General features: G+C 34.3%; 3 protein-coding genes and 1 pseudogene across 3 annotated transcripts; 1 reads left to right on the plus strand and 3 right to left on the minus strand.

The window, feature by feature from the left end:
- The first annotated feature begins 4,148 nt into the window (after nucleotides 1-4,148).
- On the plus strand, nucleotides 4,149-7,366 carry LOC114376916 (cytochrome P450 84A1-like). The gene is made up of 2 exons (XM_028335241.1): nucleotides 4,149-5,177; nucleotides 6,513-7,366. Exons 1-2 carry the CDS (start codon nucleotides 4,236-4,238, stop codon nucleotides 7,134-7,136), a joined length of 1,566 nt encoding a protein of 521 aa, XP_028191042.1. The 5' UTR covers nucleotides 4,149-4,235; the 3' UTR covers nucleotides 7,137-7,366.
- A 2,526-nt stretch (nucleotides 7,367-9,892) lies between these two features.
- On the minus strand, nucleotides 9,893-10,848 carry LOC114373801. Its single transcript, XM_028331347.1, has 2 exons — nucleotides 10,291-10,848; nucleotides 9,893-10,203 (listed from the first exon to the last, which is right to left on the minus strand). The coding sequence occupies exons 1-2, from the start codon at nucleotides 10,675-10,677 to the stop codon at nucleotides 10,078-10,080; spliced, it is 513 nt and encodes a 170-aa protein (XP_028187148.1). The 5' UTR covers nucleotides 10,678-10,848; the 3' UTR covers nucleotides 9,893-10,077.
- A 361-nt stretch (nucleotides 10,849-11,209) lies between these two features.
- On the minus strand, nucleotides 11,210-16,555 carry LOC114374965 (annotated as a pseudogene).
- Nucleotides 16,556-17,306: 751 nt separating this feature from the next.
- LOC114374964 (zinc finger CCCH domain-containing protein 44-like) lies at nucleotides 17,307-21,344 on the minus strand. The gene is made up of 7 exons (XM_028332695.1): nucleotides 20,887-21,344; nucleotides 20,619-20,698; nucleotides 19,732-19,919; nucleotides 19,444-19,567; nucleotides 17,937-19,156; nucleotides 17,755-17,815; nucleotides 17,307-17,619 (listed from the first exon to the last, which is right to left on the minus strand). Exons 1-7 carry the CDS (start codon nucleotides 21,174-21,176, stop codon nucleotides 17,615-17,617), a joined length of 1,968 nt encoding a protein of 655 aa, XP_028188496.1. The 5' UTR covers nucleotides 21,177-21,344; the 3' UTR covers nucleotides 17,307-17,614.
- Nucleotides 21,345-21,564: the final 220 nt, after the last annotated feature.

Genomic DNA, 21,564 nt, shown 5'->3' on the forward strand with positions numbered 1-21,564 from the left:
TCTGGTTTGTATTCATTTATGCGTTTGCTTTACTGTTTTGGTTCTGTTTATGTGTAGGGAATTTTGGCTCTACCTAATCCGTTTAGGACCAACATCTTTATACAAAAAATAAATATAACTATTATAAAGAAAAAACGTACTCTGTCCCAATATTGATTGTGCACAAATCAATTGTGATGTTACTGATAAAGGAAGAGATAAGAAAAGAAAATAAAAATAGATGACTTAATGATATATTGTGTGTTTGTACACATGTAATTTATCACATAAGTTTGACTGTAAAAATCATGTTAAATGGTGCAATAAATGCAGATTTGTGGTTTCCGCTGTGGCATAGATCAAATGAAGGAAGGTGTGATTCTAAACCAAACACGTAAGGATAATGTACTTGTAATTTGAAAAAAAAAAAAAAAAAAGGCTCTGTGACACAGCTAGTAACCAAGTATAGTAATATAGCATTTATACATTTCTTGAAAACACATTAAAAGTGAAGAATTCCTTACCAAAAGTGTGACACTACAGGAGACATGGTCAAGCGTCACTTATTTCAGCAAAGAAAATAGTACAAAAACAGCATCGCTTATTTCACTTGATGTGCCGTATCATTTATGATTTAGTTGCAGATTGAAAATCATGATTTAATTGCAAATGAAATCATGCACCTAGTGGCATGAAATACAAAACGTACCTAATTAAACCCAGTAAATGTGTATGTCAATTTGAGTTATTTGTCGCGTTTAGGTTGAGGCTCCGGCCTGAAGGGCGAATTGCTCGGTGCAAAGCAAATTAATTCATTTGTAATGAATTGCCGACGCAACAAGTTCTACGGGGTTAGGTAGGCCAATGATTTTTTTAAGAATAATTTTATGTGGTTCAACTTCTAATTATTACGTAAAAAAAGCTATTTTCTTGTTTTATTGTATTTTTCTTCTTCATAGTTTAAATATCCCAAAAATAAACATTAGGTGTTTTGTGACAATAATATTAAATTTATAAAAAAGAACGTAGACAAACCTATTAACACATCATATGATACATAAGCTTGTTGAGTTGGCTTGGTTCTCAGTTCTGAAACGAGTTTTTATCAAGCAAAAAAAATAAAGATAAAATACATTTAAATTTAATCAATATTTTTTATTAGACTATTCAGACTCATTACACAGGTCCAAGTATTAACTCATTTTTTAAATATTAAGTTTAAGTATTATAAATATAAATAAAAAACATGATTCAGAATAGATAATCTATTAAATATGGTCAATTTAATTCTCTATAGAGACTAGTCAATGACAAAAATTAGTAGATACTTTCCCTCTATAACATGATAAAAAAAATTAACATACCCATCTATTAATTAAATTCAGCTCACTTTTGCACCAAATAAGTACTTAATACATTATGGATTCTTACGAGCGTATTTGGTTAATTTTAATGTTAGTGTACTTTTCAAAACAGTTAAACGTGAAAGTAAGAAATTGTTAAATTCATGTTAAACTTAATTTGAACATAAACAAACGTAGTCTATGACAATAACCTAAAAGCTGACTTGCATACGTGACTAAATGACAATAACCTAAAGGAGAAAATTACAATACTTTTACATTTTACTTTTTTTCTTTATTTTATTATTGAAAACAGTGTGAGAATGAAACGATTATTTTATCAGAAGAATGAGATAAATTTTTATGTTGATGTATCTTTATCGTAGAAAAAGTAATAAAAGAAAAGAAAAGAAAAATCAAGTTACACGCACGAGTACATTTCACTATATATTATACTCTGAATTTCAGTTCACAAGCTTTTGACCCTTTTTTGTTGATGTAGAATTTGGTTGAACAAATTTTGAATCTGATACCATATCAATCTCGCAACAGAATAGCATCTGCAGGTTAACGAATTTAGAACAACTTTCTGCAGGTTAATTAATTTAGTTACGTATACGTACATGCATGTTCGTGCGTTTTCTAGATATTTAAGAGAGATGTCGACGTACACAAAACACAAATTAATGTTTTGCCAAATGCACTGCACAATTAACATTCAACACTCGCAAAAAAAAAAAAAAAAATCGTCTATGTGCAATGTAGTATGGGTTATTACCTATTCGAAAAGACGAAAACCCTCTCATCTCACCTAAGATACCTTAATTGAATTTGTCATTCTCCTCCATAATTTACTCATAGCTATTTGATGGCCATCATTTGAAGAGTAAAAATATTGATTTAAAAATTACTGATTTTTTTATTACAAATATGATCAAATACATTAAAAAAACAAAATACTGGTTTTGAAAATAGTAAATAAACAAAAGGCCTTATTATTTGAAGTTTTATATAATGAATAAGAATTATTAAATACTCTTCATTTTAAAAGTATAATTTATTTAATTATACTTTTATTTTATTAACATTTTGTCATTCTACTAGATTGACATACAACCGCGGTACTTTTACTAAATGCTCTGAATTTAACTATAATAATGACTCATTTTTATTAAAGCGAAAAGTAATTCAAATAACATGAACTTTTTGAAGGAAAACAACATCACTTTAGGTACTGTTTGTACTATTTTTCAATTAAAATTAAAGTTTCTCAGTAATTTATATTGTATTAAAATATTTTGTAGATTATCAAGAAGAATCATTAGCAAAAACATACATATGATATTGTACCTAAGGTTTCTCCATAGGAATTCAGTTTTTTAAAGTCAACAAATTTTACAATTTTTTTACAACTTTAGAGTTGACCTAATATTTATCCAATAAATGTACTACAAACTTTCTTGAATTTTTTATTCCTGAGTGGGCCAGGAACTTTCTTGAAATTGTATAATTTTAAAACGTAATAAATACTTTCTTGGAATTAGGAATAGTTGGGAGTACTATGTTTTTTTAAAGGAAAGTTGGTACCACTATATTAGATTTTAGTTGTTTCAAATTTACTAATTTAATTTGTTTAAAATTATTATAAATGTGTTTTTAATTTTAAACTTTTCTATATATTATAAGAAAGTTTAACTAACTTCTATACTAATTAAAAAAGTTAAATAATATTCCTTTTATCTTTAAATAAATATCACATTTGAAAATATTATCTCAAAATAAATGTCATACATGTTAATTTTTTACTTTAATATTAATTTTTTATTAAGGTTAATTTTATAAAATTATTAATTTTTCATTTATTTATTATTTTTTCTTAATTTATATAAAATAATTTAAAATGACACTTATTTTAAGATAAAAAAATATAATATTATATTAATATCATGACATTGATTTGGAGAATCTCATTGATAACTTTTAACTTATAGAATCTCATTTCCAACCTTATCTTTTAACATACAAGGCTCAAATTAACTTGACATCTTTCACAAGGAGATTGAGTTTAGTTATTAGTTAATATTAATTATTTAATTTTACTAATTATATTTAATAAATAATTTTTCTTAAGAGCTCTTCATTGGAATTGATAAAAAAATAGTTATTGAAAATATATATTCAATTAATTGAATGATATTTTTAGGATAATATTATTAAAAAACTAAAATAGTTAAAACTTAATTATATTTGAGTTCATCATATCTTTTTTATTGTTTATAATTGACTCCGGAGGTGCTAGGTACTTTCTTGAAATTAGGAATAGTTTGAGATTAAGAAAAATAAAGTGAAATGTATTTAAGGAATATTTATCAAATATTTATTATAAATATTAAGTAATAAATGTAATAAGTATTTCTTATAAATATTAAGTAATAAATATTCATTAAATATATTAGTATTTTAATACTAAATATGAGTAAAATATAATAAATAATCGTAAATATTTATTATTTAAATATACTTACTTACTAAATATTTATTATATAATGCATAAGCATATTTTAAGTATAGTTAATAATAAGAAATATTTGGCTATAACATTAACACACCAAATTAAAATTTTTTTTTATGAGAACGAAATTAAAATTTAAGAAACTAAAATCATGCATTTATAAAATTTAAAAGAGTAAAATTAGACGTATACAATTAGTGGTCGAGTTTATTTGAATCGGTAGTATCTTTGTTATTATATTAAATTAATTAGAAACGTCCACGTTTAATAAATATCTGAAGAGAAGAAAGTGTATATATAAGTCCACATGAGACTCCCCTGAACCCAGCAACAACAACACTTACTTGTAGTTGCGAAATCATCCAAACACATTCCATCTATTAAGATTTTAGAGAGTGAAAATGGATTGGCAAAGCATGATGGGCAACCTGGACCCATTCCAAAGAACAATCTTAATCCTCGTCCCACTAACACTACTCCTGCTGCTGTTACTATCTCGTACCCGTCCAAGACCGCCCTATCCACCAGGCCCTAAGGGCTTCCCAATCATAGGAAACATGTTTATGATGGACCAGCTAACCCACCGCGGTCTCGCCAACCTGGCCAAACACTACGGCGGAATCTTCCACCTTCGCATGGGCTTCCTCCACATGGTCGCCATCTCCGACCCCGATGCCGCGCGACAGGTTCTCCAAGTCCAAGACAACATCTTTTCCAACCGCCCCGCCACCATCGCCATCAGCTACCTCACCTACGACCGCGCCGACATGGCCTTCGCCCACTACGGCCCCTTCTGGCGCCAGATGAGGAAACTCTGCGTCATGAAGCTCTTCAGCCGCAAGCGCGCCGAGTCCTGGCAGTCCGTTCGCGACGAGGTCGACTCCGCCGTCCGCGCCGTCGCCAACAGCGTCGGAAAACCCGTCAACATCGGAGAATTAGTGTTTAACCTCACCAAGAACATCATCTACCGCGCCGCGTTCGGGTCGAGTTCGCAGGAAGGTCAAGACGATTTCATTAAAATATTGCAGGAGTTCTCTAAGCTCTTTGGCGCGTTTAATATTGCGGATTTTATACCCTACCTCGGGCGCGTAGATCCACAAGGTTTGAACTCCAGACTCGCTAGGGCACGTGGCGCGCTCGATAGCTTCATTGATAAGATCATCGACGAGCACGTGCAGAAGAAGAATAATTATCAGAGCAGTGAAATTGGTGATGGTGAAACGGACATGGTGGATGAGTTGCTGGCGTTCTACGGCGAGGAGGCGAAGTTGAACAATGAATCGGACGATAATTTGCAGAACTCTATCAGACTCACTAAGGATAACATCAAGGCTATCATTATGGTATGGATTCGTTTTCAAATAAATATATCTTATTCTTATCAGCCACCTAATGAAATCGATAATTATTCATGGCATGAAAGTTTAAGCATTTTACTATTTCATCCAGAGTATTTAAGATAAGAGCACTGTTTTTTTTTCTCAAAAACCACCTAAGCACGTACAACTTAACGCCAATACCTCAATGATTGGATTGATCTTCAGCTTATCTTTGGATTAATTTCTACTTTAATACTTTAATGGGATTTTTTTATTGTGAAATCTAATTGTTAAATGTTTTTTAGTGCAAGAATATTAAGATCTATAAAGTTTAATTTATTGATGTTCATAGAAAAATTGGATGAAGAATTAACCTTTTAAAAAGTTTATTTATTTCATCTCCTATACATTTTATATTTTTTTATTGGTGTTTATTAAGAAGTTGTCCAAAAAGACTTTTACTATTTTTAATTCTTTATCGTCCTTCACCTTAAAAAGAAAAAAAGTGGCTCTACCTTGAGTATGTATAATATATTGGGAATGTGTAAAAATATCAACTTTTGTTTGCTAAATTATAATATATTTAAAAAAAATTTACTTTCTGTAAAGGCTGGTTGAATTCGTGATATTCTTAATTTTCAATTTTGAATTTACATTTTTTAAATTAGATATATGTATTTTTAAATGCTTTTTTCAAACATTTTATACTTCATTTAAATTAAAAATATCAATATATTATACATAAAATGCGTGTTAAATATTTTTTAAACCTTTTAGTTGTATAGAAGTATTTGCATGTCTGTTAGTCATCCTAAATTGCTTTGTTTGGAAGTTTTAATTTGTCAGAAGTTGATTTAAGTGCCTAAGTTATAAATTTTCTATTTATGTGTCATCAATATGTAGTTTACTTATTAAACTGATTTGAGTTCATTTAGAAAACAAATTTTCAACATTTACAAAAAAATGTCTCCAAATCAATTATGATTATTTATGCCGAAATTGAAAAAAGTAAAAGCAGATTTACTATGATTATTATGGGCTAACTGGAGATGAACAAATAAGGTAGATAAGATCATAAGATTTGGAAACACTAGCCACCAAACATGCAGTACTAGTGAGTGACTATCCCAACGTGTTTCATAGTGGGTTTGGGTTGGTGTCATTTCTCCGTCCATATCTACAGTTGCTTCTTCTTCTCTCTCTCTCTTTTTTTTTTTTGTTTCAATCAAAGTTTTATTTTTGAATGCAAAATTCAACGTTGTGCCCTATGAAGGTGGTAAGTAAATAAAGAAAATTGATATCGGTGATGATTGTTTCATTTGTTTGTGGTGTGTGTTAATATTATTACACTTTACACAGGACGTGATGTTCGGAGGCACGGAAACGGTGGCGTCAGCAATCGAGTGGGTCATGTCGGAGCTGATGAGAAGCCCAGAAGACCAAAAGCGGGTCCAACAAGAGCTGGCGGATGTAGTGGGCCTGGACCGTCGGGTCGAAGAGTCCGATTTCGAGAAACTCACTTATCTCAAATGTGCCCTCAAAGAGACCCTCCGCCTCCACCCTCCGATACCGCTCCTCCTCCACGAGACGGCGGAGGACGCCACCGTCGGCGGCTACTTCGTCCCCAGGAAGGCGCGTGTTATGATCAACGCGTGGGCCATTGGGAGGGACAAGAATTCCTGGGAGGAACCCGAAACTTTTAAGCCCGCCCGGTTCCTTAAACCGGGCGTGCCCGATTTCAAGGGGAGCAACTTCGAGTTCATTCCATTCGGGTCGGGTCGAAGATCCTGCCCCGGAATGGTGTTGGGGCTCTACGCGCTTGAATTGGCGGTGGCTCATCTTCTTCACTGCTTCACGTGGGAATTGCCAGATGGAATGAAACCAAGTGAGATGGACATGGGTGACGTGTTCGGACTCACCGCTCCAAGGTCCACGCGACTCATTGCTGTACCAACCAAGCGCGTGGTGTGCCCTCTCTTTTAAAAATAAAAAAAAAACACTTGGATCTTTCTTTTTTTCCTCTTTGTATTTTCTTTTTATCCCTTAATTATACATAATCATAATAAATGATATAAAGGGAAAAAAGGGAGGTGCGCAATAAGAATGTGGGAGTATTTGGAAGAAAAAAATTTGTAAAACTCTTCTTGATCATTGATGTGAGCTTTTGTGCAGAAACAATTAATTATGTATGTATTTTGTTTCTTTTTGCCTCACTTCCGTTTTGATTAAAAAACTGAAATAAAAGTGAACCGGCCATTGAAAGAATCAGTGGTTATGGTGGCATAATGGCATTACCAATAATTTGTTGTGACAAATTTTTGTCTTCAATGCGACAGTGAATATGCAAGTGTGTCCCATGGGGAATTTTATTTTTGTTGCGGGGATTTCACATCAAATCACGTATTTAACAGTGGTAGTATTGTTTTCTAAGTAAGTGTATTCTAGAGACGAAGTTGATGACTTTGGAGTGTGAAAGATTGAAAGGAAAATGTAGCCATTATTAGAAGGGGCGATACAAATCAACAACGAGTGTCCCAAAAATCAACATCGCTCAGGTTGATTAGTCCTGAAAATAAATATAATGATGTTGAAATGCATGGGCCCTGGGCTATAAATTGCTTTCCTAATTGAGTTTGAATACGCTGCCTCTAATGGGAAAGACTTTTTCTACATGTGGCAGTAATTTGTTTTGTATACGAAAGTGCATAGTATTATAATAGAATTGATTGAAGGTGCAGCGTGGAAAAGTATATTTCAAAGCGTATATGTAATGGCGTGTAAAATCGAAACAGGAAGTTGAGAGTAGAAGTCGAAGTGTTTTAGTGAGTGTTGAAAGGAACGTGGGGCCATTCTTCGATTATATTGAAATTCAATATAAAAAGTTAAAACCGTGAAAATGACCCTTGTTGTTGGGCCCTTATTTTGTATGCATAGGCTAAGTCAACTGAGGAACTACTCCGGGGTTGCAAAGCTTTAACTACTTTGTGATACCAACACAGACTACACTTATGTTTAAATTAAAAGCCCCGTTTGTTTGACTATTTTGCTTCTGAAAAACAAAAATCTGGCACTCGATTAACACAATGCTTGTTTGTCAGCGTGAACACTGGTTGTTTTCAGACATGGAATCTCAAACAAGTCAGCAGATTATCATTTGGTGACATGTGTCTCGTTAAGGTGTCAAGTTATTACTCTTTACTAGGCACTAGACAGTCAGACATAAATATTTTCAATTTGCTAGTTCAATTCAATCAGACAATGTGAACAAATTGCATAAACAATGAAATTTGATCACCATTAACCTAAAAACAAAACAATAAATGAGGACCGCCCAATTTTGTGTTTACTTTATTAGCTAAATATAAACCCGTGGAAGGCCTGATTATGGAGTCATGGCCCCATGCCAAGGTTTTTTTTGTTGAATTTAGAATAGATTTGGAGAGAGAGAGAGAGAGAGCCGAATCTTTTGGAGAGAATAATATATAAAATGAAAAGGCTTTCTTTCTTATTCTTGTAAATTGCAGTACAGAGATTTTGCATATCATTTATATGAATAGTAGGGTCAGCGCAACAAATTTTGTTGGATTAATGCAAATTTTGAGGTGGAGCGTAATTATGTCATAAATTCGATTAATGCCTATATTTTAACTAAGGGACAATTAAATTAATTGTCTAAGACAAACACATACTAGTACTAGCTACTATAATTGTCCTATGTAACAAATGATGAAAATTTTATATGAATACATTCTTGTAAAATGCAGTACTAAGATTTTGCATGCTACCATTTATATGAATAGTAGGGTCAGCGCAACAAATTTTGTTGGACTAATACAAATTCAGGTGGAGAGTAATCATGACATAAATTCGATTAATGTTTACATTTTAACTAAGGGACAATTAAATTAGTTCTCTAAGACAAACACATACTAGTACTAGTTATAATTGTCCCATGTTAACAAATGATGAAAAATTTATAAACACTACAACCAGCTTCCCTTATTTTTAGATATTCAAGACTAATGGGCACAAATATTCATATACGAAATGTATCAAGTGAGAGACTTTTTATATATGAGAATAGGAGAAATGAATATTAATAATTAGATCTTGTCATGAATAGTCAAAATTAAACTAAACAATTTTTTGAGTTTTAAAATAATCGCCTTACATTAAATCTAATTCCTCCACAAATAATTACATGGCCTTAGCTTTTATTCTTCTTACTCTCGTATAAAAATGATTTTCTCACAGGATATACCTCATATAATCTTCTTACTTTAAAGGAACTATCCCAATATAATCTTCGAATATAACTCTTCTAAAACGAGTCCTAGAGAATAAAATAAATAATCTCAATGAAAATAATTACATACACAACTAATCATAAATATATTAGAATATCGACCATTGATTGGAAAATACATGACTGCAGATTGCGTACTTTACCATTACTTCCTTAAAATGAGACATATATATAATCTTTCTTATATGATTTAAGCAAATAAAAAAAACTTCTTTAAATATGTTTTTGGTTTTGATAAATACACGTTTTTTTTTATGTTTAACCGTTAATGGCCCTACTGTTGGCGGACAACACAAGCATGTCAGGTATGAATGATGTCACATGTAATTGTGTAATTTTTTTAAAAGTAACAACGATGTAGGATTGCCCCTTTCTCCTATCTGTCTCCATCAGGCTTCATCTTCCTCATACCCCACCACTGTGCCAAAAGAAAGAACAAAATTACACCCTACTATTCATATAAATGGTAGCATGCAAAATCTTAGTACTGCATTTTACAAGAATGTATTCATATAAAATTTTCATCATTTGTTACATAGGACAATTATGGTAGCATGCAAAATTAATCACGCTTCATCTTCCTCATACCCCACCACTGTGCCAAAAGAAAGAACAAAATTACACTTCCTGATCTGTCCATAAAGAGGCTTGGGGTGATTGTCCGGTGCGTTTATATCTTGAACAGACACGTAAGCAATAACATTCGCCGTCTTCTTCCCGCGGAGACAATATCGAAGGCACCACCTAAAAATAAAGATATAAAAAGTTTTGAAGCGAATAACAATTTAACAAATGCTTAGCTTAGGACAATATCGGTAATGAGTGTGTTACCATAGAGAAGATGGGTAAGCAAAGATCGATAATCTTGACGCATTCGGGAACGGAGAAGTCCCAGTGGCAGATGGTTCCGTCGACGGAAGCGGTCCAGCAGTAGCTTAGGCCAGTGGAGGAGGGGACCACCACGACGGCGGTGTGGCCTTCGAGCGAGGAAACGAGGGAGCCGGTGGCGGTGCTGAAGATGGACACGGTGGAGCCGCTGCAAACGAGAAGGCGCTTGCGTCGTTCGAGAACGCCGGAGCGGAAGAAACGTAGTTTTCGCCTCCGCGTATCATGCTGCCGAAACGCTGCGTTTGGCCTACAAGTGAAATTGGGAGGGAGAAAGAATGGAAGCGGTGCGAAAGGTCTGCACTCACGGCAAAACCCCTCACTAGGGTTCATGAGGAAAATAAATTATTTGGAAAAAAAAAAGAAAAAAGAATTTTTTTTAACATGCACGACGTCGTTTTGTACTAAAAAAAATATTTTTTCACATGTAATCCTAATCAAAGAAAAATCTCACCTAACACCAAATGTGATATTCCTGAGTGACCATCTAAGTAATTAATAATTAAGAACTAATGATAAAGACCTAAGTTAAAATTTTTGAAATATTAAGAATTTAATAAAAAGAAAAATTTATCAAGATCAGAGACAAAAATTATATTTAACCCTAAAATTTTCTAAAAAAATGATATAAGGATAAAAGAAATTCAGACATTTATTCTTGCTTAATTGAACTTAATAAAGTTTTAGCATTTAGCATTTCATTGTTGTTTTTCAAATTTCGTTGTTTCATAAGTGTAACCAAGAAATAAATATTTATATCACAGTTTTAAATGTCGTCAGCTTTTTGTAAAAAAAAAAAAAAGAAATATCGCCAGCTTACAAATTTTAATGACTTGAATAATAAATATTGTATAGCTATAATAAATTATCTTTAACGCGTATGCAATTACCCTTATAACCTGAAGGTTGCCCTTTCTGAAAGTATATTGATAATTAAAAAATTTACAAAGATTTCTTTTCATTATAGTATAGCAAATTGAAAATGGAGAATTTTGGTTTTAGTAATGGATGATGCTCATGTGGCTAGAAAGCTATACAGTAATCCATATACAAATACAATACAAGGCGTTCATTCAACACAAGCATTTTAGTGAAAAGATCCTTATCTCTGGGATATTGTAGGAGAACCCGATTCACTTGACAGCGACACTGTATGTTTCTTTGGGATATTGTTATAAACGGGATAATACGTATCTAATTCAAGTTCATCTAGGACCTGTTCTGTAGCCCACAAATATGAAGAATGGCCCTCTATGTGATCTGTCACGTCAACCTGCAAATCCAAGGAACCATTTTAGTAAAAGATCCAAATCAGAAGAACTACGAATGCTGGCACTAGTTTATAAGTTAAAATAGCAACTTGCAAATTGCACTAGTAACCCAAAATGAACAAAGAAACAGAAACTTGCAACAATAGACATGCGTAGCCAAGGAGATGGAGAAAAATCTTACATTTTGGATCCCAGAAACATCGACGGGTTGGATTCCAGCTAATCCTTGAGAAAGTAGACTGCACAAAATTGATAGTTAGATTAGTTTCTACTGTCTACTAAAAAGTCTACCAGGAAATCCCTCTTTTTTTTCTTCTTAATTATTAAAAATTATTCTATTCATACTACATAAGCATGCTCTTTGTGAAGATTGACCACGGTCACGAGAACTTTATGGATCTTAATCAATAGATGAAACTGAGTCAATGAAAATATGGAATGCTATTCTCGGCTATTGCAGGATCAGAATGCCATAACTCACGACTTCATGTGTAAAACTGCATAAAAAGCATTTGGTCGAAGGGGATTATGTGGTGAGAACAACGAATCCGACTTCATGCCATTCTTTCATTTTTTTTCAATTTTGATTGTGAAGTGAATCTTTGGAAAAATTAATCGGTTCATAAAAGTTATGTGTATGGAATAATCTCACAACACGGCAGAATTCTACCACTACATTATTGTGTACCTGGCACGGAAAGCAAGCAACTCCAAGCATCCAGTCATTTCTTGAATAAGCATTTACAAATCTTCCTGCTACCATCTACAGAATACCAGGATCTCATAGTAATTAATAAAACTATATTTCTACCATACATGTGAGATCAAGAAGATACTATTTATGAGAAAAATTAAATCTTCTTCCACCTTTCTAGCAGCTTCCCAATTCTCATCCTTGATTGCAATGGGTAATCCAAGAAGAACAACTCTCTCGACCAGTTCAGCTGCCAATAAACAGAAGCAGTGCCTCGGAATCAATAAGAAAGGGAACATCTTATTTAACAGATAAACGCATGATTCCCCCACAGAAATCATATAATATCTAAATAACCAGAGTTGAAAAGTTTAAGTTCGAGAGACAGACAATAAGATTAAAAATACCAAAAAGATAGACAAATAATCTATATCACATCAAAGACAAAAAATGTGGAAATGCTTACCACTGTTTTCTGTTTCAGCTAAAAACTCTATACTACCTACAAGTGTGACAGGCCTAAAATTCATAGATTAAAAATATTTCATATTCCACAATTTTAAAGGAGCTAAATTGTTTAAAGAAACTTTGAAATAAGCAAAATACCGATTTCCCTGCAATCCTCCCAATAATACTTCAGCAAGCAACTTTCCTGCCTTGTCTGATCTGAAAGTGAGATAAGCAGGATTAATTGCAAACTAAGAATGGAAACTGACTGTAACAAATTTTTCCTTGAGATGACAAAAATTGAAAACATGCCTCCTTGCCAAGCATCTTATTAAAAGAGAGACGAACAATAACATCCTTGGCATGCCAAATCAACTCAACATCCCAGTTTATCCACTAGGTTTTGGCTAGAATATGATGACATTTGACAAACAGGTAATAAGCAAACCCAAGATTTCATTTTCACAACATAGAAGATGTAGCCTTAAAAACCCTGTATGCTAGGAATTAGGAAAAGCATAAACGATATGTGCTAAGCAAGTTCCCCCCAAGAGGAAATTAATTCAAATTAGTCTCATGCAGTTGCCAACTACAAAACTTCGTACCCCATTGCCCGGAGGCTCTTCGTTATGCGAAGGTATGGGGGAGGGATGTTGTACGCAGCCTTACCCTTGCATATGCAAAGAGGCTGTTTCCGGATTCGAACCCATGACCAACAAGTCACCAAGGCACAACTTTACCGCTGCACCAGGGCTCGCCCTCTATGCAGTTGCCAACTCCAATGACAGTTTTTCAACTTTATGAAACACTATAATTATCCACTAATTAGCAATTGCATCACTATGTACAATCCAGCAAAACAATTGAAACCTTTCAATTGCCTATGTGTTACCAAGTAACAAATAGCAAGTAGATGTTTTTCCTTTTACTGTGTAAAAGTTCTATATACATACGATCAAGAGAAAAAGGTAAACCTGTCGATAGCAATTGTCCATGTGCTGTCTATGAATTCAGTTGCAGCAAGTAATGCAGCTGGCCAAGCCAATGCAGTTAAAAGAGCATGCAAGACCGTCATCGTCGCCCCTTGCTTCATCAGCTCCGTTGCAATTCCTAAAGAATATCACAACAATATTGGCACCAATCATATACATCTCTACTTAAATATACTATACAAAAGTACTGGCAGCCTGGAATCAAAACCAATTACTTGAAGAAAGCCAATCCTGAATTGCAGTGCTCAGGGAAAATAGATTCTTGGACTCCCACTGCAGTGCATACCTAACTTTTGGCAAGGCCATAGGAAATGTCATTTGAGTAGCAAGGCCATAATTATGTGCTTCTATGCAAACAATTGTTTCTAGAGTAATAATCCCTTATTATTCACAACTCTCTAGGAAGCTAGTAAAAATATGCAGTTATTTCTCCAAAATAAGTTGAACCAAGCACACTAAATATTGCATTTTTTAAACTGGAGAGAAATTGCACGAACTTATGTGATTAAAATTCAATGTCATAATTTTGCCAAGCATAACCATTTTAGGAGAAGTAAAATAGTAATGATGTGTACCTCTCCAAGTTGTCATCCAGTACTTCCCACGGCCTTATAAAATCGTCATCCTCAAAGACAAATCCAGAGACCATGATCATAATCCCAAGCCTCTGCAAGCAGAAGTCAAATAAGAATCTAATTTGAATCAATAAACTAAGTGTAAAGTAGTGTTAGATAATATGAGAAAGGTTAGACAAAGATTGCACATGTATATTTTTCCCTGCACACAGATCATGACCCAGGTAAGAAATAGTTACCAGAAAGTAGGAATATGAAATCAATAAAAACTTACACCTTGGTTATGGTTTTTGCCTACAGCTTTGAGTTCAAACTCGTCAACATCCCCAACTCTCCTAGCCATTTTGCTTCCACTGAGTCCAGCTCCAGCAGCTAGTAAAACAAAGTGATACATAAAGTATTTTCATCGTCTAAAAAAGGAGCATCACCAACAGAAACACACACACACACACAAAAAAAAAAACTGCAAGAAAGTGAGTTGTTTATTTGCAATATAGATCATAAATACATCTGAATAACATAACTAGCTTGTATGGCAATTTGCAAAGGAATATTGTAAATTAGTGGCTAAACGTAGACTCCATTTGTTGTACAGTTAGAAATCAATTCTCACACTTTCTAATAGAAAATACACATTACAGTGCAATTTCTCTCTCAGCATTTTCAAAATCAATTCTACTTTAACGCTAAACCAAATAGCCACGTACTGTCTTCAAGATAATAGCATATAGGAGGTAAGGGCATGCTTAACTCCTCTTGACTATTTAAAATTTAAGAAAAAAAATCCCATATAACCTCTATAACTTCTCTTATAAAGGCAATTCAAAGAGTTCCTTTTGCAGCTTGACTGACAATTATCTAACTTATTTCATTGAAGCAATTACTGTAAAGTGTAAACAACCAAGCCTTTTTCTACTAGGGGTATTAGTTACACGAATCAAACAATGCCATAAAGCAATTAATGTTTTGTTTTTGTAATCAGCAAATTCAAATGTGTATATATTAGTAAGTTAGGTACCAGAGGTACCAAAAAGGAGGGGTACAATCACACATACAATGCACTTAATTAAAGATGCAAGTTAATGTAGCAGTTAAAGATAATACACCACCAAGACACATAAATTTATGGATAATGACTTGGTAGTCGGTGGTTCTGATAGTATCCTTAAACTACACTAGAAATTTACAAAAGGCTATTTAATTTCTGTATAAATTGAAGGCATGATAGCACAACATGAGAAGATTATAGTAAAGCCCAATCACATATAAGGAAACATGTACCTCCAAATGATGCAGCAACGGCAACAGAACCAGCAACAGTTCCAGCAGCACTAGCAGCTGCAGCAAATTCATTTGCTCCAATTACAGGAATCAGAGTACCCAAGGTTGGAGCCAAAGCACCAAGCCCTGCAGCAATTGCTGGGGCAGCTAATCCTGTTAAATGCATAAAAACAAAAACAATCAAATCAACAAGGAAACTCATCCAATTTGAAATTATATATTCCAGAACACAGAAAAGATGTTAAGGTATTCACACCACCAGTAATAGCCATCAAAGTTCCCCCTGTTAAGGCAGGAGCACCAATGATACCACCCCTCTTCCATTTAGCCCACTTGTCTTCATTTGATTGAATTTCTTCTTTACTTGCCTCTTGCTCTTTAATAAAACCATTGCAGAACTAGCACCTATTGTCTCAATGGCCTCCTGCAAAGTGAAGATTCATCTTTATCACTAGAAAATATGGAACCAAAAAAAAGTGATTTCTTTTTCACAAGGGACAATTTAAAGCTAAGTCTATAGCATATCCCTATGTAGAATTAGGCTCTGAATTAGCAACTTATATATCAAGGGGGGATGTGTAGGCAATGTTCACCAAAGCGAAGGTTAGTTTTTGCCATGTCTTTATTAATACAGTATAAACAGTAAAACAAAACCTTGCACTTATATTTCAAGATCACCTCAATTTATCAAAAGTTGTTGCCCAATCACATTCAGTTACCAATTAAAAGATTCGTTCACCAACCATTTTTGCCCACTTGATATCGAGCCAAGTTGCTAGCAGCCGCAGAGTGACACGTTGTTGAGCATCATAGCCCTTTCTCCTCCGGCTAAATTTCTTGTTATTTTCACCTAAATCTGATAGACAAGCAGAGAGAAGCTCGTAGAGCACTGTCACTTTCCTCAGTTGGAATCTCATCCATATTACTTCCAAAAGATCCCTGATGTGAGTCTTCCAAAATATATTTAAAATAATTTTTAATTAATTAAAAAGGTAAAAGTATTTATATTAACAATGTACCAAAATTAAACTCTTATAAATATATAATTTTCAAATGATATTACTTGTTTATAATTATAGGTACAATATATGTTAAAATATACTTAATTAATAAATTATCAATTAATTTTTAAATTATACAAAATTTTATATGCATAATAATAACATTTTTCTCTCCTTATTTTTCAATTTCTTTTAAAAGAATGGACTTTGGAAACTAATATTCATCCATCAATGAAACTCTGACTCAATGATCATACATATTCCTTGTAACACGAACTAATCAACCGTGTCACTGAAAAATTGTTTCTCAAGGCAACCAAAGTTTAAAAATACATTTTAAATTTTTTGTGAAACCATGCAAATTCATTAGAATAAAATTTCAACAAAAAAGTTAACAAAATTTCAAAATCTAAAGGAAATGACACCGTTTAAACAAATTATAGTAATCACAATGAATGTCAATTCCCACCTTCATAATTCGGAATTTGCCCAACTAATAACAATGTTGGACCCAGCTTACGACCTATCTATCACACAAGCAACTTGATTCCGAGTTTTCTGAACCTACTCGTGCAACTACCTGTGGGATGTTGGTACTTGGTGATCCAATCTATAATGCGTTAATTCAATCCAATGAGGTTTTTTATTTATTATTATTATTGTTGCACAATTCAATCTAAAGATTTTGAAGAACAGATACATACTGTAAATTATTAATTTCTTCGAAATTTTGAAGAAAAGACGAATACGGATCTGTCCAACAATGAAACCTAGTAAAGTTCTTCACATTTAAAATTCAATGAGATGAGATTACATAGAATAGACAAGACTACGAAGAACCCTAACACTGTTTCTTTTCTTCATCAACAAGCAAACAATGAAGGCGAGAGGTTACTGTTTGCAAAGAATGCTGTTATAAACAGGATAATATCTATCCAAATCAAGTTTGTCTAAGATATGTTTAGCCTAAAGATAAGAAAAATGGCCCCCTGCAACATAATCTGTCATGTCAACCTGCAAATGCAAAAAAAAACCATTTTAGCAAAATATTCAAATTCGTTGAATTATGAATGCTAGCAAAATATCCAAATTATACAAAATAAGATAGCAACTTGCTAAAATAGCCAAGAAATTGGAGAAGCAGCTTACAATTAGGAGGATCCCAGGAATATTGAATGGTTGGGTTCCAGCTAATCTTAGAGAAAGTAGACTGCATAAAATTAATAGGTTAGATTCTACTTTCTGGTCAACAAAAAGTAATCCTTTTAAACTAAATTTAAAAAGAAAAAAATTATGACACTAGTGAAGGGTTTTCTTAGCCTGATACATACCTCAACTTCTGAACTCTTTGTTGAATGCTCCCCAGATATTTTTTGAGGATGATGATGTACATCTGCTTGCTTTAATGGGTCATCTGGTGTTGTGGTTTGAGATGGTAAGTGTAAATCACCTGAGGAGCTTAGTGCATCACCCTTACCTGCGTCAAGCATTGGGCTAAGCGCATCTGCAAAACTAAGACAATCAGTTATAGAACCGTCAGTCAACTCCTCACCACATTTCATGATAGAAGTGGGAGATTCCAAGCCCCCAAGTGACTCCATTGCCTCCACTTCAGCCAGCAGATCTGAAACTGACTCATCCAAATCATTTGGTTCACCAAAGATTGATAGCCATGTAGATATGTTACACACTGGATTGGTTACATCAGGGCATCTCCAATTCTGACCAGAAGATAGCCCTGAATTCTCCTCACTGTCTGATTGTTTCTGACAACTTTGCCCACTGTTACTTCGACCCTCAGAAATTTTGTTCAAGTCAAAATTTCCATTATCTTCAGACTTTACTTCAATCTTATGAACTTCTGTTAATTTATCAGAAGGATTCTCATTCAGTTTCTCTGAAAATACAGTTGAAGGCAGTGAAGCGTATACATGGGGGACATCATGACAAGAAATTTCACATTTGGGGGACTCCTCCCTCCTTTCAGAATTTCCACTTTGCCCCTCATTGTTATTCCCATCTGCTTGTATAGTCAAACCTGGAGACTGAGAGTTCCAACCATTGCTCCTAACAGATTCATCTTTACCATTAGATTGTGTACAAGTATCAGACACTTTTTGCTCCTCACAGCGCTCAACAATTTGATGGTTTGCAGAATTTTCATTCCTAGACAGATTGTTCTCATTCTCACCACCATCCTGACCATTATCTTTATTTTCCAATGTACTATTGGTTCCCAAAGACAGCTGTTGGCTGTTGTTTGGCAGCGACACATTATTTGTACACTTCCCACTCAGCACATCAGTTAAGAATATAGAGTTATCCTGTGTCTCATCTACACTCCATATTCTGAGATCTGGAGGAAAATATCCAAATGCATCCCACTTATACAGCTGCAATAAAGAGAAAGGTCCTTGAACCTTCCCTGTTGGATCCTGATAATGCCACGGTTTATCATTCACAAAATTGTTGATTGGCAGCTCCATCTTTGGAGACAGAAGTAATGATGAAACATCCACCGCAACACCAGATGCTTCTAATCTTGCAACTCCTGCATTGTGCTATCATTAATTGCTGTTCATTAGGGTTAATTTGGTTCTTCATTATACATATATTCACAGTTGGCTCACAGGTAGTGAGCAAGTCTGGTGTACTGCATCTAACATTATTCAAGAAACCATTCCAATTATGTCTGTTTATCACTTCTATTAGCATTTTTCAAATGATTTAATTCTGTTTTTATGTCTACACAGGAGATTTTAGAATCAGAACCTTTGTCATCTTTAGAATGCTAAAATTCATGGCAAATTTGAACCCTAAAACTTATGGAAGCAGTACCTTTGTACGGATTTTTAGCTTGAAGGATCTCATCAAATGTCAAAGATAGCTTCTCCTTCAAATACGTCCAGTACACCTTGAAAAGATACTCCCAGCTGCTCTTGTCATCAAAATCCACCTCACACTATAAAAGTAGCACAAGGAATGAAAAACAATTAGGCCATCATGTATCATTAAGTAAAGCGGTCACCCCATCCCTCTTTTTGTCTCTCTCCCTAACACACAGTAACAGAAGTGGGAGGGGGGGTAGTAACAGTGAACATGCGTATATAAGAAAGTTGAGCATACCGCTGCCTTGTCACCCTGGGCACAATTCTCTATAAGCATTATAGTCTTCTTGCACATTCCACATAAACCTTTATTTTCTCTGATAGAGACAAAATCAGCCTTTTTTGTACATCCCTTGCACAAAGAATAGGTACAGGTATAGCACAAATAATGTGATCCCTTCCCACAAGTGCTACATATATGCCAACCTAAGTAGTGCAAAAAAGGAATGTTTATTAAACAGAAGATAAGCCATTTAATACATACTAAAATATTAAAACCAAAATAAATAAAGAGGATTGATTTCTCAAAAAGGAGTGAATGTGCACTGATTAGCAAATGTAATAATTGCAAAAACCTTTTAAAAGAGATAATAAGTGAATATCATTGAAGAACATTGAGTTGATTCTGTATAAGGAAAAGAAGAGATGCATGCATAGGAAATCTATATGGTACTACATAAAGCAATCCATGCAAGAGGAACCAATGTCACTTGTTCAAGCATTCACCATTTCACCCCGTCCAAATTAGCATTCCCTCGACACAATTGTGTCATCAGTTAATCAACCCTACAATTATGCTATAATTTTCAAAAGTTCAAATGTAAATTTCATTCACAGATGTGATCAGACTGCATGTAGGCGATAATGAAACATTCATTTTCAAAATTTTGCATTAATTCAAATATCTCTCGTCTCATATAGTAGGAAAACAAGCATAAAGATTCTGTAACTCCAAATTTTAATCAGAACTCCTCAGTTTACAATAATCACTAGGTACACAAAACACTGTATATGCATGTGTAATCCAGTTTCACAAAATACGTAGAGCAAGCGAAATCCGATCCAATTGCATGTTAATAGGTTATACCGGAAAAATGAATGAAGACAGTTTAAAAAGCAACATACCGCAATTCCATTTGGCCTTTGAGCGAAAAAAGGCCTCGTCTCGCTTAATACACGAGGGATGATACGCTTTAGGGCATCCCCTAAAAAAGGAGAGAGATAAAGGGAGTGTTAGAAAGATAAGATAAACCCTCCAAGGCTTACAACTTAATAAAGAAACCCTCACTTGTAGTAAAAAACCCAAACTGAATATCAATTATCGCAAAATAATCGATGAATCAATCACAGACACGAAGCGAAGAACAGAACGGTGATGATGACGACGACTCACCGGCGATCACAGAGAACGAGGCTTCCACCGTCGAAGCATATGAAGCAAACATCCTCTTCTTCCTGTTTCTGCCTCGACGGCGGTATAATCCCTTTCGGAACGCGGTTTCCCTTGGCCGGGCGACCGCGCTTCCGTTTCAAAACGGAAGGGCAACAAGCGCCGTTTGCCTGCGCCATGTCAACGTCGCGAACCTCGGTGACATCACTGACATGCGACTTCTCCGAATCCCCACCGCCACCGCTAACAACCTCCGGCGCGGGGTCCAGCTTGGGCTGAAGCTGCGGTTCCATAGAACAATCGAATCGAATAGAAGAGAATCAATCAAGAATAAGAGAACATGAATTGGAGAGAGAGAGAGAGAAACCCTAATGGGAGGAATTTGGGAATTGGGATTTAGGCGTGGTCGGTCTGATGAAGTGAGTGGGCACACGGAATTGAAAAATGGACTCGGTGCATATGTAAGGAGACTTGTTTCCTTTTTTATTTTTGGAGTAATTAAATTAATATTTTATTTGGTTGATATTATTAATGTTTATAAGCATTTGGTTCGTTCTTGATAATCCATTAAGATTGTGAATGAATGGACAAAAGCGACTCTTACGTCTGTCCGATTCTGCGTTTCTCGAACTGCACGTGCTTAGTTGTTACCGAGGAAACGCCACTCATTGTCGCTGGGAC

Source organism: Glycine soja, chromosome 11 (assembly GCF_004193775.1).
Source record: "Glycine soja cultivar W05 chromosome 11, ASM419377v2, whole genome shotgun sequence".
NCBI lineage: Eukaryota > Viridiplantae > Streptophyta > Magnoliopsida > Fabales > Fabaceae > Glycine > Glycine soja.

Coding starts and splice junctions, on each gene's coding strand:
- LOC114376916 (XM_028335241.1), top strand. CDS start 4,236: ATGGATTGGCAAAGCATGATGGGCAACCTGGACCCATTCCAAAGAACA. Junction 5,178..6,512: donor ACATCAAGGCTATCATTATG/GTATGGATTCGT, acceptor CACTTTACACAG/GACGTGATGTTCGGAGGCAC.
- LOC114373801 (XM_028331347.1), bottom strand. CDS start 10,677: ATGAACCCTAGTGAGGGGTTTTGCCGTGAGTGCAGACCTTTCGCACCG. Junction 10,204..10,290: donor GCTTACCCATCTTCTCTATG/GTAACACACTCA, acceptor CTTTATTTTTAG/GTGGTGCCTTCGATATTGTC.
- LOC114374964 (XM_028332695.1), bottom strand. CDS start 21,176: ATGGAACCGCAGCTTCAGCCCAAGCTGGACCCCGCGCCGGAGGTTGTT. Junction 20,699..20,886: donor CTCGTTCTCTGTGATCGCCG/GTGAGTCGTCGT, acceptor CTCCTTTTTTAG/GGGATGCCCTAAAGCGTATC. Junction 19,568..19,731: donor CCCAGGGTGACAAGGCAGCG/GTATGCTCAACT, acceptor CTACTTTTATAG/TGTGAGGTGGATTTTGATGA.